The 12,476-nt window shown below is 43.8% G+C and overlaps 1 protein-coding gene across 1 annotated transcript in view; it reads right to left on the bottom strand.

Annotated features, from left to right (window-relative positions):
* Nucleotides 1-12,476, bottom strand: part of LOC134345449 (rootletin-like) — a 387,184-nt gene that overhangs the window by 317,038 nt on the left and 57,670 nt on the right. Inside the window, exon 3 of the mRNA XM_063046136.1 lies at nucleotides 9,545-9,690. Within this exon, the coding sequence (XP_062902206.1) occupies nucleotides 9,545-9,690 (146 nt within the window). The remainder of the gene's footprint in view (nucleotides 1-9,544; nucleotides 9,691-12,476) is intronic.

The following is a 12,476-nucleotide window of genomic DNA, read 5'->3' as shown; positions in this document are numbered from 1 at the left end:
AGAAAATAAGGCACGATTAGGCCACCCAGCCCCTCAAGTATCTCTTGATATTCTATATTACTTCATTAGGTGCTTGAGATTTGGTACATCACCAAAGCATGTTGCAAATGTCTAGATATGCACAATGGCGAGAATTCTAACTAGTTGCATCACAGCCTGCTATGGAGCCTCCAGTGCACAGGATCACAAGCTACATCAGAGGGTTGTAGACTTAGGCAGCTCCATCACAGGCACGACTGTGAGAGATACGGCTTGAATGTTATCACCCCCTACAAAGTAATACCTAGCAAAACATGTGAAAAATGTCGAGGTCCCATGATTTTATGCTCGCTTTGAATGACAAAGAAAGGAGGCACTTTCATGAACTCCCACAGCCCCAACTTCAGTCTCTAAGGCTGACATCAGAGCATCTTCATGAGGGTGAACCCAAGGAAAGCACCTGACCTCGACAGGGTACCTGGCCGAGTACTGAAGATCTGTGCTGATCAACGACCTGGAGTGTTCCCGATATCTTTAATCTCTCACTTCAGCAGCCTGAGGTATCTTCTTGCTTCAGGCAAGCTTGAGTTATACAGATGCCCAAGAAGAACCTGGTAACCTGCCTCAGGGACTATCATCCAGCAGCATTTACATCCACTGTGATGAAGTGCTTTGAGAGGTTGGTGACGGAACATATCATATTCCTGCCTGAGAAGCGATATGGATCCATTTCAATTGGCATAACATCACAGCAGGCCAACAGCAGATGTCATTTCATTGGCTTTCACTCAACCATGGAATATCTGGACAGCAAAGATTCACACATCAGAATGCTCTTCATTGACGACAGCTTTGCATTCAACACTATCATCCCTAGTCAATAAGCTCCAAGATCTTGGGCTCAATACATCCTTGGGCAACTGCTCCCTCAATTTCTTCGCTTGTAGATCCCGGCCAGTTTGGATTGGCAAACATATCTCCTTCACAATCTCTATCAGCACAGGTGCACCACAAAGCTGTGTGCTTTGCCCACTGTTCTACTCACTTTACACTCACAACTGTATGGTTAAGTACAGCTCCAATGCGATACTTAGCTGATGACACCACTGTCGTAGGCTGAATGAAAGGTGGTGACAAATCAGCATATAGGAGAGGGATTGAAAATCTAGCTGAATGGTGCCACAACAACCTAGAACCATAGAACTCTACAGCACAGAAAACAGGCTACTCAGCCCTTTCAGTCTGTGCCAAAATATTATTCCGCTAGTCCCATTAACCTGCATCCAGTCCATAACCCTCCAGACCTCTCCCACCCATGTACCTATCCAATATATTATTAAAACTTAAGAGTGAGCCCGCATTTACCACCAAAGAACAGCACTTATCTGCGGAATGCTCTGCCACAGATTGTGGTGGAGACAAAGTCCTGCCTTCTCCCAGTATCCCTTCATGTCCTGAACAATCAAGAATCTATCAACTTCTATCTTAAATATACATCAACACTTGGCCTCTACAGCTGTCTGTGGCAAAGAATTCCACAGAATTCTCTCACTAAGGATATTCCTCTTCACCTCTGTTCTACAAGGACACGCCTCTATTCAGAAGCTGTGTCCTCTGGTCTTAGACTCTCCCACCAAAGGAAACATCCTCTCCATATCCACTCTATCAAGTTCTTTCGCCATTAGATAGGTTTCAAGAGGGTCACCCCTCATTCTTCTAAATTCTAGTGAATGTAGGATCAAAGCCACCAAAAATACTCTTCATACGACAAGCCATTCAATCCTGGAATCATTTTTGTGAGCCTCCTTTGAACACTCTCCAGTTTCAGTGCATTCTTTCTAAGATAAGGGGCCCAAACTTGCTCACAATACTCCAAGCGAGGCATCACCAGTGCATTATAAAGTTTCAACATTACATCCTTGCTTTTATATTCTAGTCCTCTTAAAATGAATGCTAACATTGCATTTGTCTTCTTCACCACAGACTTAACTTGCAAATAAACCTGCAAAGAATCCTGCACAAGGACTCTCAAGTCTCTTCCCGCCTCAGTTTTTTGTATTTTGTCTTCATTTAGAAAGTAGTCAACCCTTTCATTTCTTCTACCGAAGTGCATGAACAGAGCCTTTCCAATAATGGATTCCATCTACCATTTATTTCCCCATTCTCCTAATCTGCCTACGTCCTTCTGTAGCCTCTCTACTTCCTCAAAGCTACATGCCCCTCACCTATCTTCAAATTATCTGCAAACTTTGTAACAAAGTCATCAATTACATCATCCAAATCATTGACATATAACGTAAAAAGAATTAGTCCTAACACAGACCCGTGTGGAACAGCACTAATCACCAGCAGCCAGTCAGAAAAGGCTCCCTTTGTTCCCGTTCTTTGCCTCCTGCCAACTAATCACTGCTTTATCCGTGCTAGACTCTTTCCTGTAATACCATGGGCTCATAGCTTGTTAAGCAGCCTCATGTGTGGCATCTTGTCAAAGGCCTTCTGAAAATCCAAATACACAACATCAGCTGATTCTTCTTTGTCCACCTTGCTTGTTACTTCTTCAAAGAATTCTAACAGATTTGTCAGGCAAGATTTTCCCTTGAGGGAACCATGCTGACTACGGCCTATTTATGATGTGCCTCCAAGTATCCTGAAACCTCATCCTTAATAATCAACTCCAACATCTTCCCAAATACTGAGAACAGACTAACTGGCCTATAGTTTCCTTTCTTCTGCCTCTCTCCCTTCTTGAAGAGTGGAGTGACATTTGCAAACTTCCAATCTTCCAGATCCATCCAGGATCTAGTGATTCTTGAAAAATCACTACTAATGCCTCCACAGTCTCTTCAGCCACCTCCTTCAGAACCCTGGAGTGTACACCATCCGGTCCAGGTGACTTATCTACCTTCCAATCTTTCAGTTTCCCCAGAACCTTCTCTCTATTTACGGTAACTTCACACAATTCATGACCCTTGACACCTATGCATTATTTATTTACAATTGTACTGTTTGTTGTCTTTTGTACATTAGTTGTTGGTCTTTGTTATACGTGTTTTTTCATTGATTCTATTGTGTTTCTTCTGGTGAATGCCAGCAATAAAGTAAATCTTAGGGTAGGATATGGTGATATATATGTACTTCGAACATAAATTTACTTCAAACTTTGAACTCTGAACCTTGAACTCTCTTTGCCATCAAGGGTACCTTCAAGAGGCTGGCATCCATCACTAAAGACACTCACTATCCAGAACATGTCCTCTTCACCTTATTATCTTTGGGGAGGAGATACAGGAGCTGAAGACCCACACACAATATTTTAACAACAGCTTCTTCCATTCCACCATCAGCTCTCTGAATGTTTCTTGAACCTACGGACACCACTTCATTACTCATTGTTTGCATTATTTATTTATTTTTGTCGCTTACAGTAATTTTATGTCTTGCACTAAATTGCTGCAACAAAACAACAAATTTCATAAAGTATATTAGTGATAATAAACCTGATTCTGATTCTCATTTATCTAATCCTCCACTCCACTTCTGTGCCAATTCACCAAAACCCTTAATTTTCCAATCTGTCAAAAGTATATCTACCTTTGTAATTACTATCTAACTCCACCCCGCTACTGTAGAATGATTTAAAAACACTTCTCTTTGACCAGTTGTTTGCCTCTCTTGACCACCCCAATGTGAAGCACCTTACACACTGAGCCAGAGACCTACCTTCAACCCTGACCTCAGATGCTATACAGTGGAGTTTACATGTTCTCCTGTGACTGAGTGTGTTTTCTCCCACATCCCAAACTTGTGCAAGTTAATCAGCCATTGCAAATTGCCCCAGGTGTGTAAGTGGAATCTGGAGGGAGTTGAGGGAAATGTGGAAAAAAATAAGTTTCAAGGAAAATTAATGGGCAAGAGGATTGTTCTGTGAGCCTGCATAGATTCAATGGGGAATTTGGACCACAGTATTCATATTAAAAAATGCTGAGTAATGCAAAGGTATCACAGTGCTGCTTGCTGTCTGTTGTCGAATTTACTAGATGAGGCAACACGTCTTTCAGAGATTGCAAAAATTTGTGGTATTACAGAAACAAGAGAAAATCTGCAGATGGCTGCAAATCCTAGCAACGCATACAAAATGCTGGAGGAACTCAGCTGGCCAGGCAGCATTTATGAAAAAAAAGTACAGTCGATATTTCAGGCCAAGACCCTTCAGCGGGACTGGAGAAAAAAAAGATGAGGAGTAGAATTAAAAGGTCGGGGGAGGGGGGGGAAGTAACAAAAGGTGGTAGGTGATACTGGGAGAGGGAGGAATGAAGTAAAGAGCTGGGAAGTCGATTGTCGAAAGAGATACAGGGCTGGAGAAGGGGGAGCCTGATAGGAGAGGACAGAAGGCCATGGAAGAAAGAGAGGAGGGGAGGGGCACCAGAGGGAGGTGATGGGCAGGCAAGGAGAAAAGGCGAGAGAGGGAAAAGGGGATGAGGAATGGTGAAGTGAGCTGCGTTAACAGAAGTTTGAGAAATCGATGTTCATGCCATCAGGTTGGAGGCTACCCAAACAGAATACAAAGTGTTGTTCCTCCAACCTGAGTGTGGACTCATCGCGACAGTACAGGAGGCCGTGGAATGTCATATCAGAATGGGAATGGAAAGTGGAATTAAAATGGGTGGCCACTGGGAGATGCCACTTCTTCTGGGGAACGGAGCATAGCTGCTCGGTGAAACAGTCTCCCAATCTATGCTGGCCCTCACTGATAGACAGGAGACCATACCAAGAGCACCAGACCCAGTACAGGACCCCAACAGACTCACGGATGAAGTGTCACCTCAGCTGGAAGAAATGTTTGGGGCCCTAAATGGTAGTGAGGGAGGAGGTGCAGGGGCAGGTATAGCACTTGTTCTGCTTGCAAGGAGAAGTGCCAGCAGGGAGACCCAATGAGGAGGGATGAATAGACAAGACAGTCGCGTAGGGAGCAATCCCTGTGGAAAGCAGAAAATGGGGGTAAGGGAAAGATGCGTTTGGTGCTGGGATCCTGTTGGAGATGCCACAACTTCCAGAGAATTATGTGCTGGGCACGGAGGCTGGTGGGGTGGTAGGTGAGGACAAGAGGAACCCTATCCCTGGTCAGGTGGTGAGAGGATGGGGTAAGAGCAGTCCTGCGTGAAATGGAAGCGATGAGATTGAGGGCAGCATTGATGCTGGAGGAAGGGAAGCCTCTTTCTTTGAAAAAGGAGGACATTTCCTTCATTCTAGAATGAAAAGCCTCATCCTGAGAGCAGATGCGGCGGAGACAGAGGAATTGAGTGAAGGGGATGGAGGGTTTACAAGTAACAGGGTGGGAAAAGGTATAGTCCAGGTAGCTGTGAAAATCAGTGGTTTTATAAATGACATCAATAGATATGCTGTCTCCAGAGATACAGACAGTGAGATTGAAAAGGGGGTGGGGAAAGGTGTTGGAATTGGACCAGGTAAATTTGAGGGCAGCAGTGGAAGTTGAAGGCCAAGTTGATGAAGTCAATGAGCTCGCCATGGATGCAGGAAGCAGCACCAATGCAGTCGTCAATGTAGCGTAGGAAAAGTGGGGGAATGGCCGCCAGTGTAGCCTTGGAACAGAGTGTTTCATATAGCCGACAAAAAGGCAGGCTTAGATGGGACCTATGCGAGAGCCCGTGGCTACACCTTTTGTTTGAAGGAAGTGGGAGGAGCCAAAGGAGAAATTATTACAGAAGTTTGTTCTTTGTTTCGAACTATTTAGATATGTCAGCCTTGAGGATACTAAGGAGTAAGACTGCTGAGTGAATATTGCCCTCTGCTGGCAACATCTAGGACCTACATTGAATAATTTTGCATCAATGTTTGCTGCCACATCTTGGATAGTTTTTAACCTCTGTGATGTAATTAACCAACACATGGAAGAGGAATGCAGACTATTCAGAGATAAAGATTTTTAAAAAAGACCTTTGAAAGAGATCAACCAAGGCAGAAAGGTAATGGGGCTAACTTTCAGTGCAAGAGAATCAAAATCAGGCTTTATATCACCAGCATATGTCATGAAATGTGTTGTCTTTGCAGCAGCAGTACAATGCAATACATAATAATACAAAAATTCCATGAATTGCAGTAAGTATATGTATATTAGATTAGTTAAATTAGGTAAGTATTGCAAAAATAAAAATAAAAAAGCAGTTAAGTAATGTTCATTAGCTCAATGTCCTTTCAGAAGTTGAATGGCAGAGGGGAAGAAGCTGTTCCTGAATCGTTGAGTGTGTCCCTCATATTCTGTACCTCCTTTCTGATGGTAGCAATGAGAACAAGGCATTCTCTGGGTGATAGGAGTCCTTAATGATGGATGCCACCTTTTTGAGGCAGCACATCTTGAAGGTGTCCTGAATAGTACAGAGGCTAGTGCTCATGATGGAGATGACAAAGTTCATAACTTTCTACAGCTTATTTTGATCTTGTGCTGTAGCACCCCCCAGCACTAGTCAGTGATGTAGCCAGTTGGAATGCTCTCAACGGTACATCTGCAGAAATTTGTGGGTGCCTTTGGTGACATACCAAATCTCCTTAAACTTCTAAAGAAATATAGCTGCTGTCGTGCCTTCTTTGTAATGGCACCAATCCACTGAGTCTAGGATAGCTCCTCAAAGATATTGACACCCAGGAACTTGAAATTGTTTACTCTTACCACTTCTGATCCCTTTGTGAGGTCTGGTGTGTGCGTTCCCTCGTCTTACCCTTCCTGTAGTTCACAATCAGTTCTTCGGTCTTACTGACATTGAGTGCAAGGTTGTTGCTGTGACACCACTCCACTAGTTGGCATATCTCACTCCTGTACACCCTCTCATCACCATCTGAGATTCTACCAACAATGGTTGTATCATCAGCAAATTTATAGATGGTACTTGAGCTATGCCTTGCCACACAGTCATGGGTGCAGACAGAGTAGAGCAGTGGGCTAAGCACACATACTTGAGATGCACCAGTGTTGATTGTCAGCAAGATGGAGATGTTTCTGATCCACACAGATTGCGGTCTTCTGGTTAGGAAGTCGAGGATCCAGTTGCAGAGGGAGGTACAATTTTCAATCAGAACTGCAGGAATAATTTTGTTAATTGTGTAATATCTGTTATCTGTTAAGTAGGGTGCCGTGCACAATTCTGATTTGATGGAGACAGACGTGAGAGCACGGAGGAACATCTGGAGAAACTTCTGAAATGCCTTCTTCATTGCCGCTGCTACTGTGTGATTCAGAATCTCCGGAGGAGAAGGTCCCGAGTCCTTGGCTTTGCTTGTTGCTCGGCGGCCGGGGCGGGGTTGAAGCGCTCAGCAGAGGTGGTGCTCGGTTCTCGGTGTCAGAGGGCTGGTTGCAAGCTCAGAGTTTTCAGACGGACTCAGAGTCGGCTGTGGTCGGGTGCTCCCAATGCATCGGCAGTTGTTGGCACCTGGAGGTTTATGGCAGGGAGAGTTCTCCCTTTTGCCACCTGCTATCAGGACTATCGGGAGTTGATCGGAACGTTGAGACTTTTTTTTACCGTGCCCATGGTCTGCTCTTTATCAAATTATGGTATTGCTTTGCACTGTTGTAACTATATGTTATAATTATGTGGTCTTGTCAGTGTTAGTCTTTGGTTTGTCATGTTTTTTTGTGATATCACTCTGGAGGAACATTGTATCATTTCTTATTGTATGCATTTCTAAATGACAATAAACGAGGACTGAGTGTCCTCATAATCTAATCTAATCTAAATGCTGAGCTGTACTCAATTAGCAGCATCCTGACATAGCCATTTGGACTGTCCTGGTGTCCAAGGCCACATGAAAAGCCAATAAGATTGCATCTGCCCTAAAACTATTGTGATGATAAGCAATTTGCAGTAGGTCTAGGTCCTTGCTGAGACAGGAATTAAATCTAGCCATAACAAACCTCACAAGGCACCTCATCGCCATAGATGCTTGTGCCACTGAATGATAGTCGTTAAGGCAGCTCATCCTGCTCTTCTTGCGCACTGGTATAATTGTTGCCCTTTTGGAGCAGGTGAGAACTTCCAACCGTAGCAAGAGACCACAGTTGCTAGAATCAGGAGCAATGCACAAAATGCTGGAGAATTTCAGATGAACAGGCAGTATCAGGTACCGAGTTGCCCAGCATTTTATGTGTTGCTGCAGATTGAGTTCAAGCATGTGGGCCTGAAAGGGCAGATGACATGCATTGCTGCCGAACTACAGAAGTGAGACCAAGGTAGGGCTTATGAATGTCAGTTTGGTCTTTGAATAACACTAGGTAAAGGTTAGGTTGATAAAGCATAGAGATTGATATTGACAAAAAGATAGAAGACGGTATTTACTCAGGCTAGATATACTCTGAGCTGGAACAGAAAGTACAATGGAGTTCCAGAATAATTCAACCAGGATGTGTTGAGGCACAAGTAATAAATAATGCTTGTCAACGTTTCAGCAAAGTCGTTCAATTAGTAGCTCAGTCCTCCATGTGAACAAAATAACTTTAGTTTCAGCATCAGTAAGTGTGTTATCTCTTCACACCACTGCAGCTAGAATGCTATGCCAAGTATAGTATCCACTGAAGACAATAAAGGATCACAGTGGAAACTTAGAAAATGTAGATTTGTTCTCATACCTTGGGAGCCACCTCTTGACAAATGTGGACTTTGATGATGAAATTTACCACTGTCTTCAGACCACCAGTCCAGCAGTAGGCAATTGAGGAAAAGTTAGCTGAAGAGCAAAAGCTCAGACCTGGCACAAAAATTGTGGTCTACCAAATAGCAAATTGCAATGATCCCAACCCTTTTATGTGCTTCTGATACTTGGCATGCATCTCAAGCCACTGGAAAATCCTATGTGTTGTCTCTGTAAAAACCTCCAAATTCACTGAAAGGGTAAATGAAATCAGTGTCCTCCTCTCTGACTAACATCCCCCATCCCCAGTATTGAGCTCCCAGTTACACTCAGACAGGTCACGTCACTCCCAGGCCAGCACCGGAGTCTTAAAACACTCATTCCCTTCTGAGTTCTGTTATGGCAGGAGGCTGACAAAAATATTTATGGCTGTGCTCCAAGTTTCCCTAAAGAAATATCATTCCTACTGATTGCTAGGAACCTCTTGTCAATGAGTATTACAAGTGGAGAAAGAACAGTTGGGATAGCATTGGGAACCTCTTGAGGCCCTACATAAGTAGCAGCAAGAGTAAACCGCCTCTGAAAATACCCATCTGCTCACCAATGCATTTGGCCAACTTCTGCTCTACCTATGGCAGATCCAGAGTTCCGATATAGGTCTCATATCACCACAGGACCCAGAGAAGCTGAAACAAGTCATTTGTAATCATGGGGGATTGCCTAAGGGGGAAGAAAATTATCCACTGCATCAAAAATGAAATGTCTCAGCAGATGTATCTGCCACTGTGAAATGTACCTGCTCAAATATTTATCAAGGTATCAAAACTATAGATGTAGATGCCACTGAAGGTAAACACCGCAGCTCTCATTTACTGGGTGTTGGCTCCAAACAACTCCTAAATATCAAATGACATCAGATTCTACTTACTCGCTCGTTGACTGCGCGGAACTTGATAGCCAGCTCATCACGCTCGACATGGCTCTGTGCCAATTGGTCTTCCATGCGAGACAGTTCCTCCTTCAGCATATAGTTCTCTCTCTGAAGACTGGTGACTGAACTTCTGCCTTGCTGAACTGTGTAACAATTAAATTGAAGAATCTGAATTTATATCATCAAGCCCATGCTGAGCAGAATTTTTCTAGTAATAGTAACACAGTGCTTGCTTGTTAATAACAATCCAAAGAACACATTTAAGTCCTACAGTTGAAATCAATGTGAAATGCAAATATTTCACTGGAAAAGAAACATCCATTCATACTAGGCCTAGTTCAGTTCTCCACTAACACATTTGAACCTTAATTTCTCACCAAATGACCTAGCAAGCCTTGAAAGTCTATAGGAAACAATTTTTGAAAGACCCCAGTTTGCAAGTACTATCACTAACATATGGGTTGCAGTAAATTATCACCACCTTTGCAAGGACAACCAGATTGCCCAACCTTGGATCCTGTGAGAAACCAAAGACTAGTTAGCTTTGAATCATTAGTTGGGAACACGCTAAAGTCTATATTAAAGAAGCAATAGCTAGTCATTCAGAAAGAATTAATGCATTCAAACCAAGGAAATATGATTTTATGAAAGGGAAAGCATTTTTGACATATTTTCCCAACTTCTCCAAAGATGTAACACATATTGCATAGAACACAGAACATAGAAAACATACAGCACTATAAAGGCCCTTTGCCTCCAAAGCTGTGCTGAACATGTCCCTACCTTAGAACCACCTAGTTTTACCCATAGCCCTCTATTTTTCTAAGCCATCCAGAAGACTCTTAAAATATCATTTCCATCTCCACCACCACCGCCGGCAGCCCATTCCACGCACTCACTACTCTGCGTAAAATACCTACTGCTGACATCTCCTCTCTACCTGCTTCCAAGCACCATAAAACTATGCCCTCTCATGCTAGCTATTTCAGCCCTGGGGAAAAGCCTCTGACTATCCACACAATCAATGCCTCTCATTATCTTGTACACCTCTATCAGGACACCTCTCATCCTCCTTCACTCCAAGGAGAAAAGGTCAAGTTCACTCAGCCTATTCTCATAAGGCATGCTCCCCAATCCAAGCAGCATCCTTGTAAATTTCCTTTGCACCCTTTTATAGTTTCCACGTTCTTCCTATAGTGAGGCAACCAGAACTGAGCGCAGTACTCCAAGTGGGGTCTGACCAGGGTCCTATATAGCTGCAACATTACCTCCCGGCTCTTAAACTCAATCCCACGATTGATGAAGGCAAATGCACCATATACCAAATTTGAGGAAGGACATTCTTGCTATTGAGGGAGTGCAGCGTAGGTTCACAAGGTTAATTCCCGGGATGGCGGGAATGTCATATGTCGAAAGATTGGAGCGACTGGGCTTGTATACTCTGGAATTTTGAAGGCTGAGAGGGGATCTTATTGAAACATATAAGATTATTAAGGGATTGGACACGCTGCAGGCAGGAAGCATGTTCCCGCTGATGGGTGAGTCCAGAACCAGAGGCCACAGTTTAAGAATAAGGGGTAGGCCATTTAGAACGGAGTTGAGGAAAAACTTTTTCACCCAGAGAGTGGTGGATATATGGAATGCTCTGCCCCAGAAGGCTGTGGAGGCCAAGTCTATGGATGCTTTCAAGAAAGAGATGGATAGAGCTCTTAAAGATAGTGGAATCAAAGGTTATGGGGATAAGGCAGGAACTGGATACTGATGGTGGAGGATCAGCCATGATCACAGCGAATGGCGGTGCTGGCTCAAAGGGCCAAATGGCCTACTCCTGCACCTATTGTCTATTGTCTATTGCCTTCTTAACCACAGAGTCAACCCGTGTAGTAGCTTTGAATGTACTATGGACACGGACCCCAAGATCCCTCTGATCCTCCACAACCCCAAGAGACTTACCATTAAGGAGATGGTGGTGTGACGCAGTGCACATAGCCTCTCTGGTGAAATGATATTGTATTTGTTAAATAGGGGCCGTGCACAATTCTGACTTAATGGAGACAGCCGTGAGAGCATGGAGGAACATCTGCAGTAACTTCTGAAATGCCCGGTTTGCTGCGACTGCTACTGTGTGATCAAGAATCTCTGGAGGGAAGGCCCCAAAATCCTTGGTTTTGCCTGCTGCTGGTGACCGGGGCCAGGGTCGAAGCGTTCAGCAGAGATGGTGCTCGGTGCTCGGTGTCGGAGCTCAAAGTTTTCAGACAACTCAGAGTTGGACCGTGGTCGGGTATGGCAGAGAGAGCTTTCTTCCTTCTCCTGTCTGCGTGAGATGTGGGACTTTTGAGAGGCCTTGAACTTTTTTTACCGTGCTCACGGCCTGTTCTTCATCAAGTTATGGTATTACTTGCAATGTTGTAACTATATGTTATAATTATGTGGTTTTTGTCAGTTTTTCAGTCTTGGTCTGTCCTGTGTTTCTGTGATATCACACCGGAGGAATATTATATCATTTCTTAATGCATGCATTACTAAATGACAATAAAAGAGGACTGCGTGTCCTCATAATCTAATCTAATCTAATCTAATGTTATACTCTGCCATCATATTTGACCTACCAAAATGAACCACCTCACACTTACCTGGGTTGAACTCCATCTGCCACTTCTCAGCCTAGTTTTGCATCCTATCAATGTCCCATTGTAACCTCCGACAGCCCTGCACACTATCCACAACACCCCCAACCTTTGTATCATCAGCAAATTTACTAACCCATCCCTCCACTTCTTCATCTAGGTCATTTATAAAAATCACAAAGAGTAGGGGTCCCAGAACAGATCCCTGAGGCACACCAATGGTCACCGACCTCCATTCAGAATATGACCTGTCTACAACCACTCTTTGCCTTCTGTGGGCAAGCCAGTTCTGAATCTACAAA

The sequence above is a fragment of the Mobula hypostoma genome, chromosome 4 (assembly GCF_963921235.1).
Source record: "Mobula hypostoma chromosome 4, sMobHyp1.1, whole genome shotgun sequence".
Classification (NCBI taxonomy): domain Eukaryota; kingdom Metazoa; phylum Chordata; class Chondrichthyes; order Myliobatiformes; family Myliobatidae; genus Mobula; species Mobula hypostoma.
Note: the sequence above shows the minus strand (reverse complement) of the source record. Positions and strands in the feature narration are given on the sequence as shown.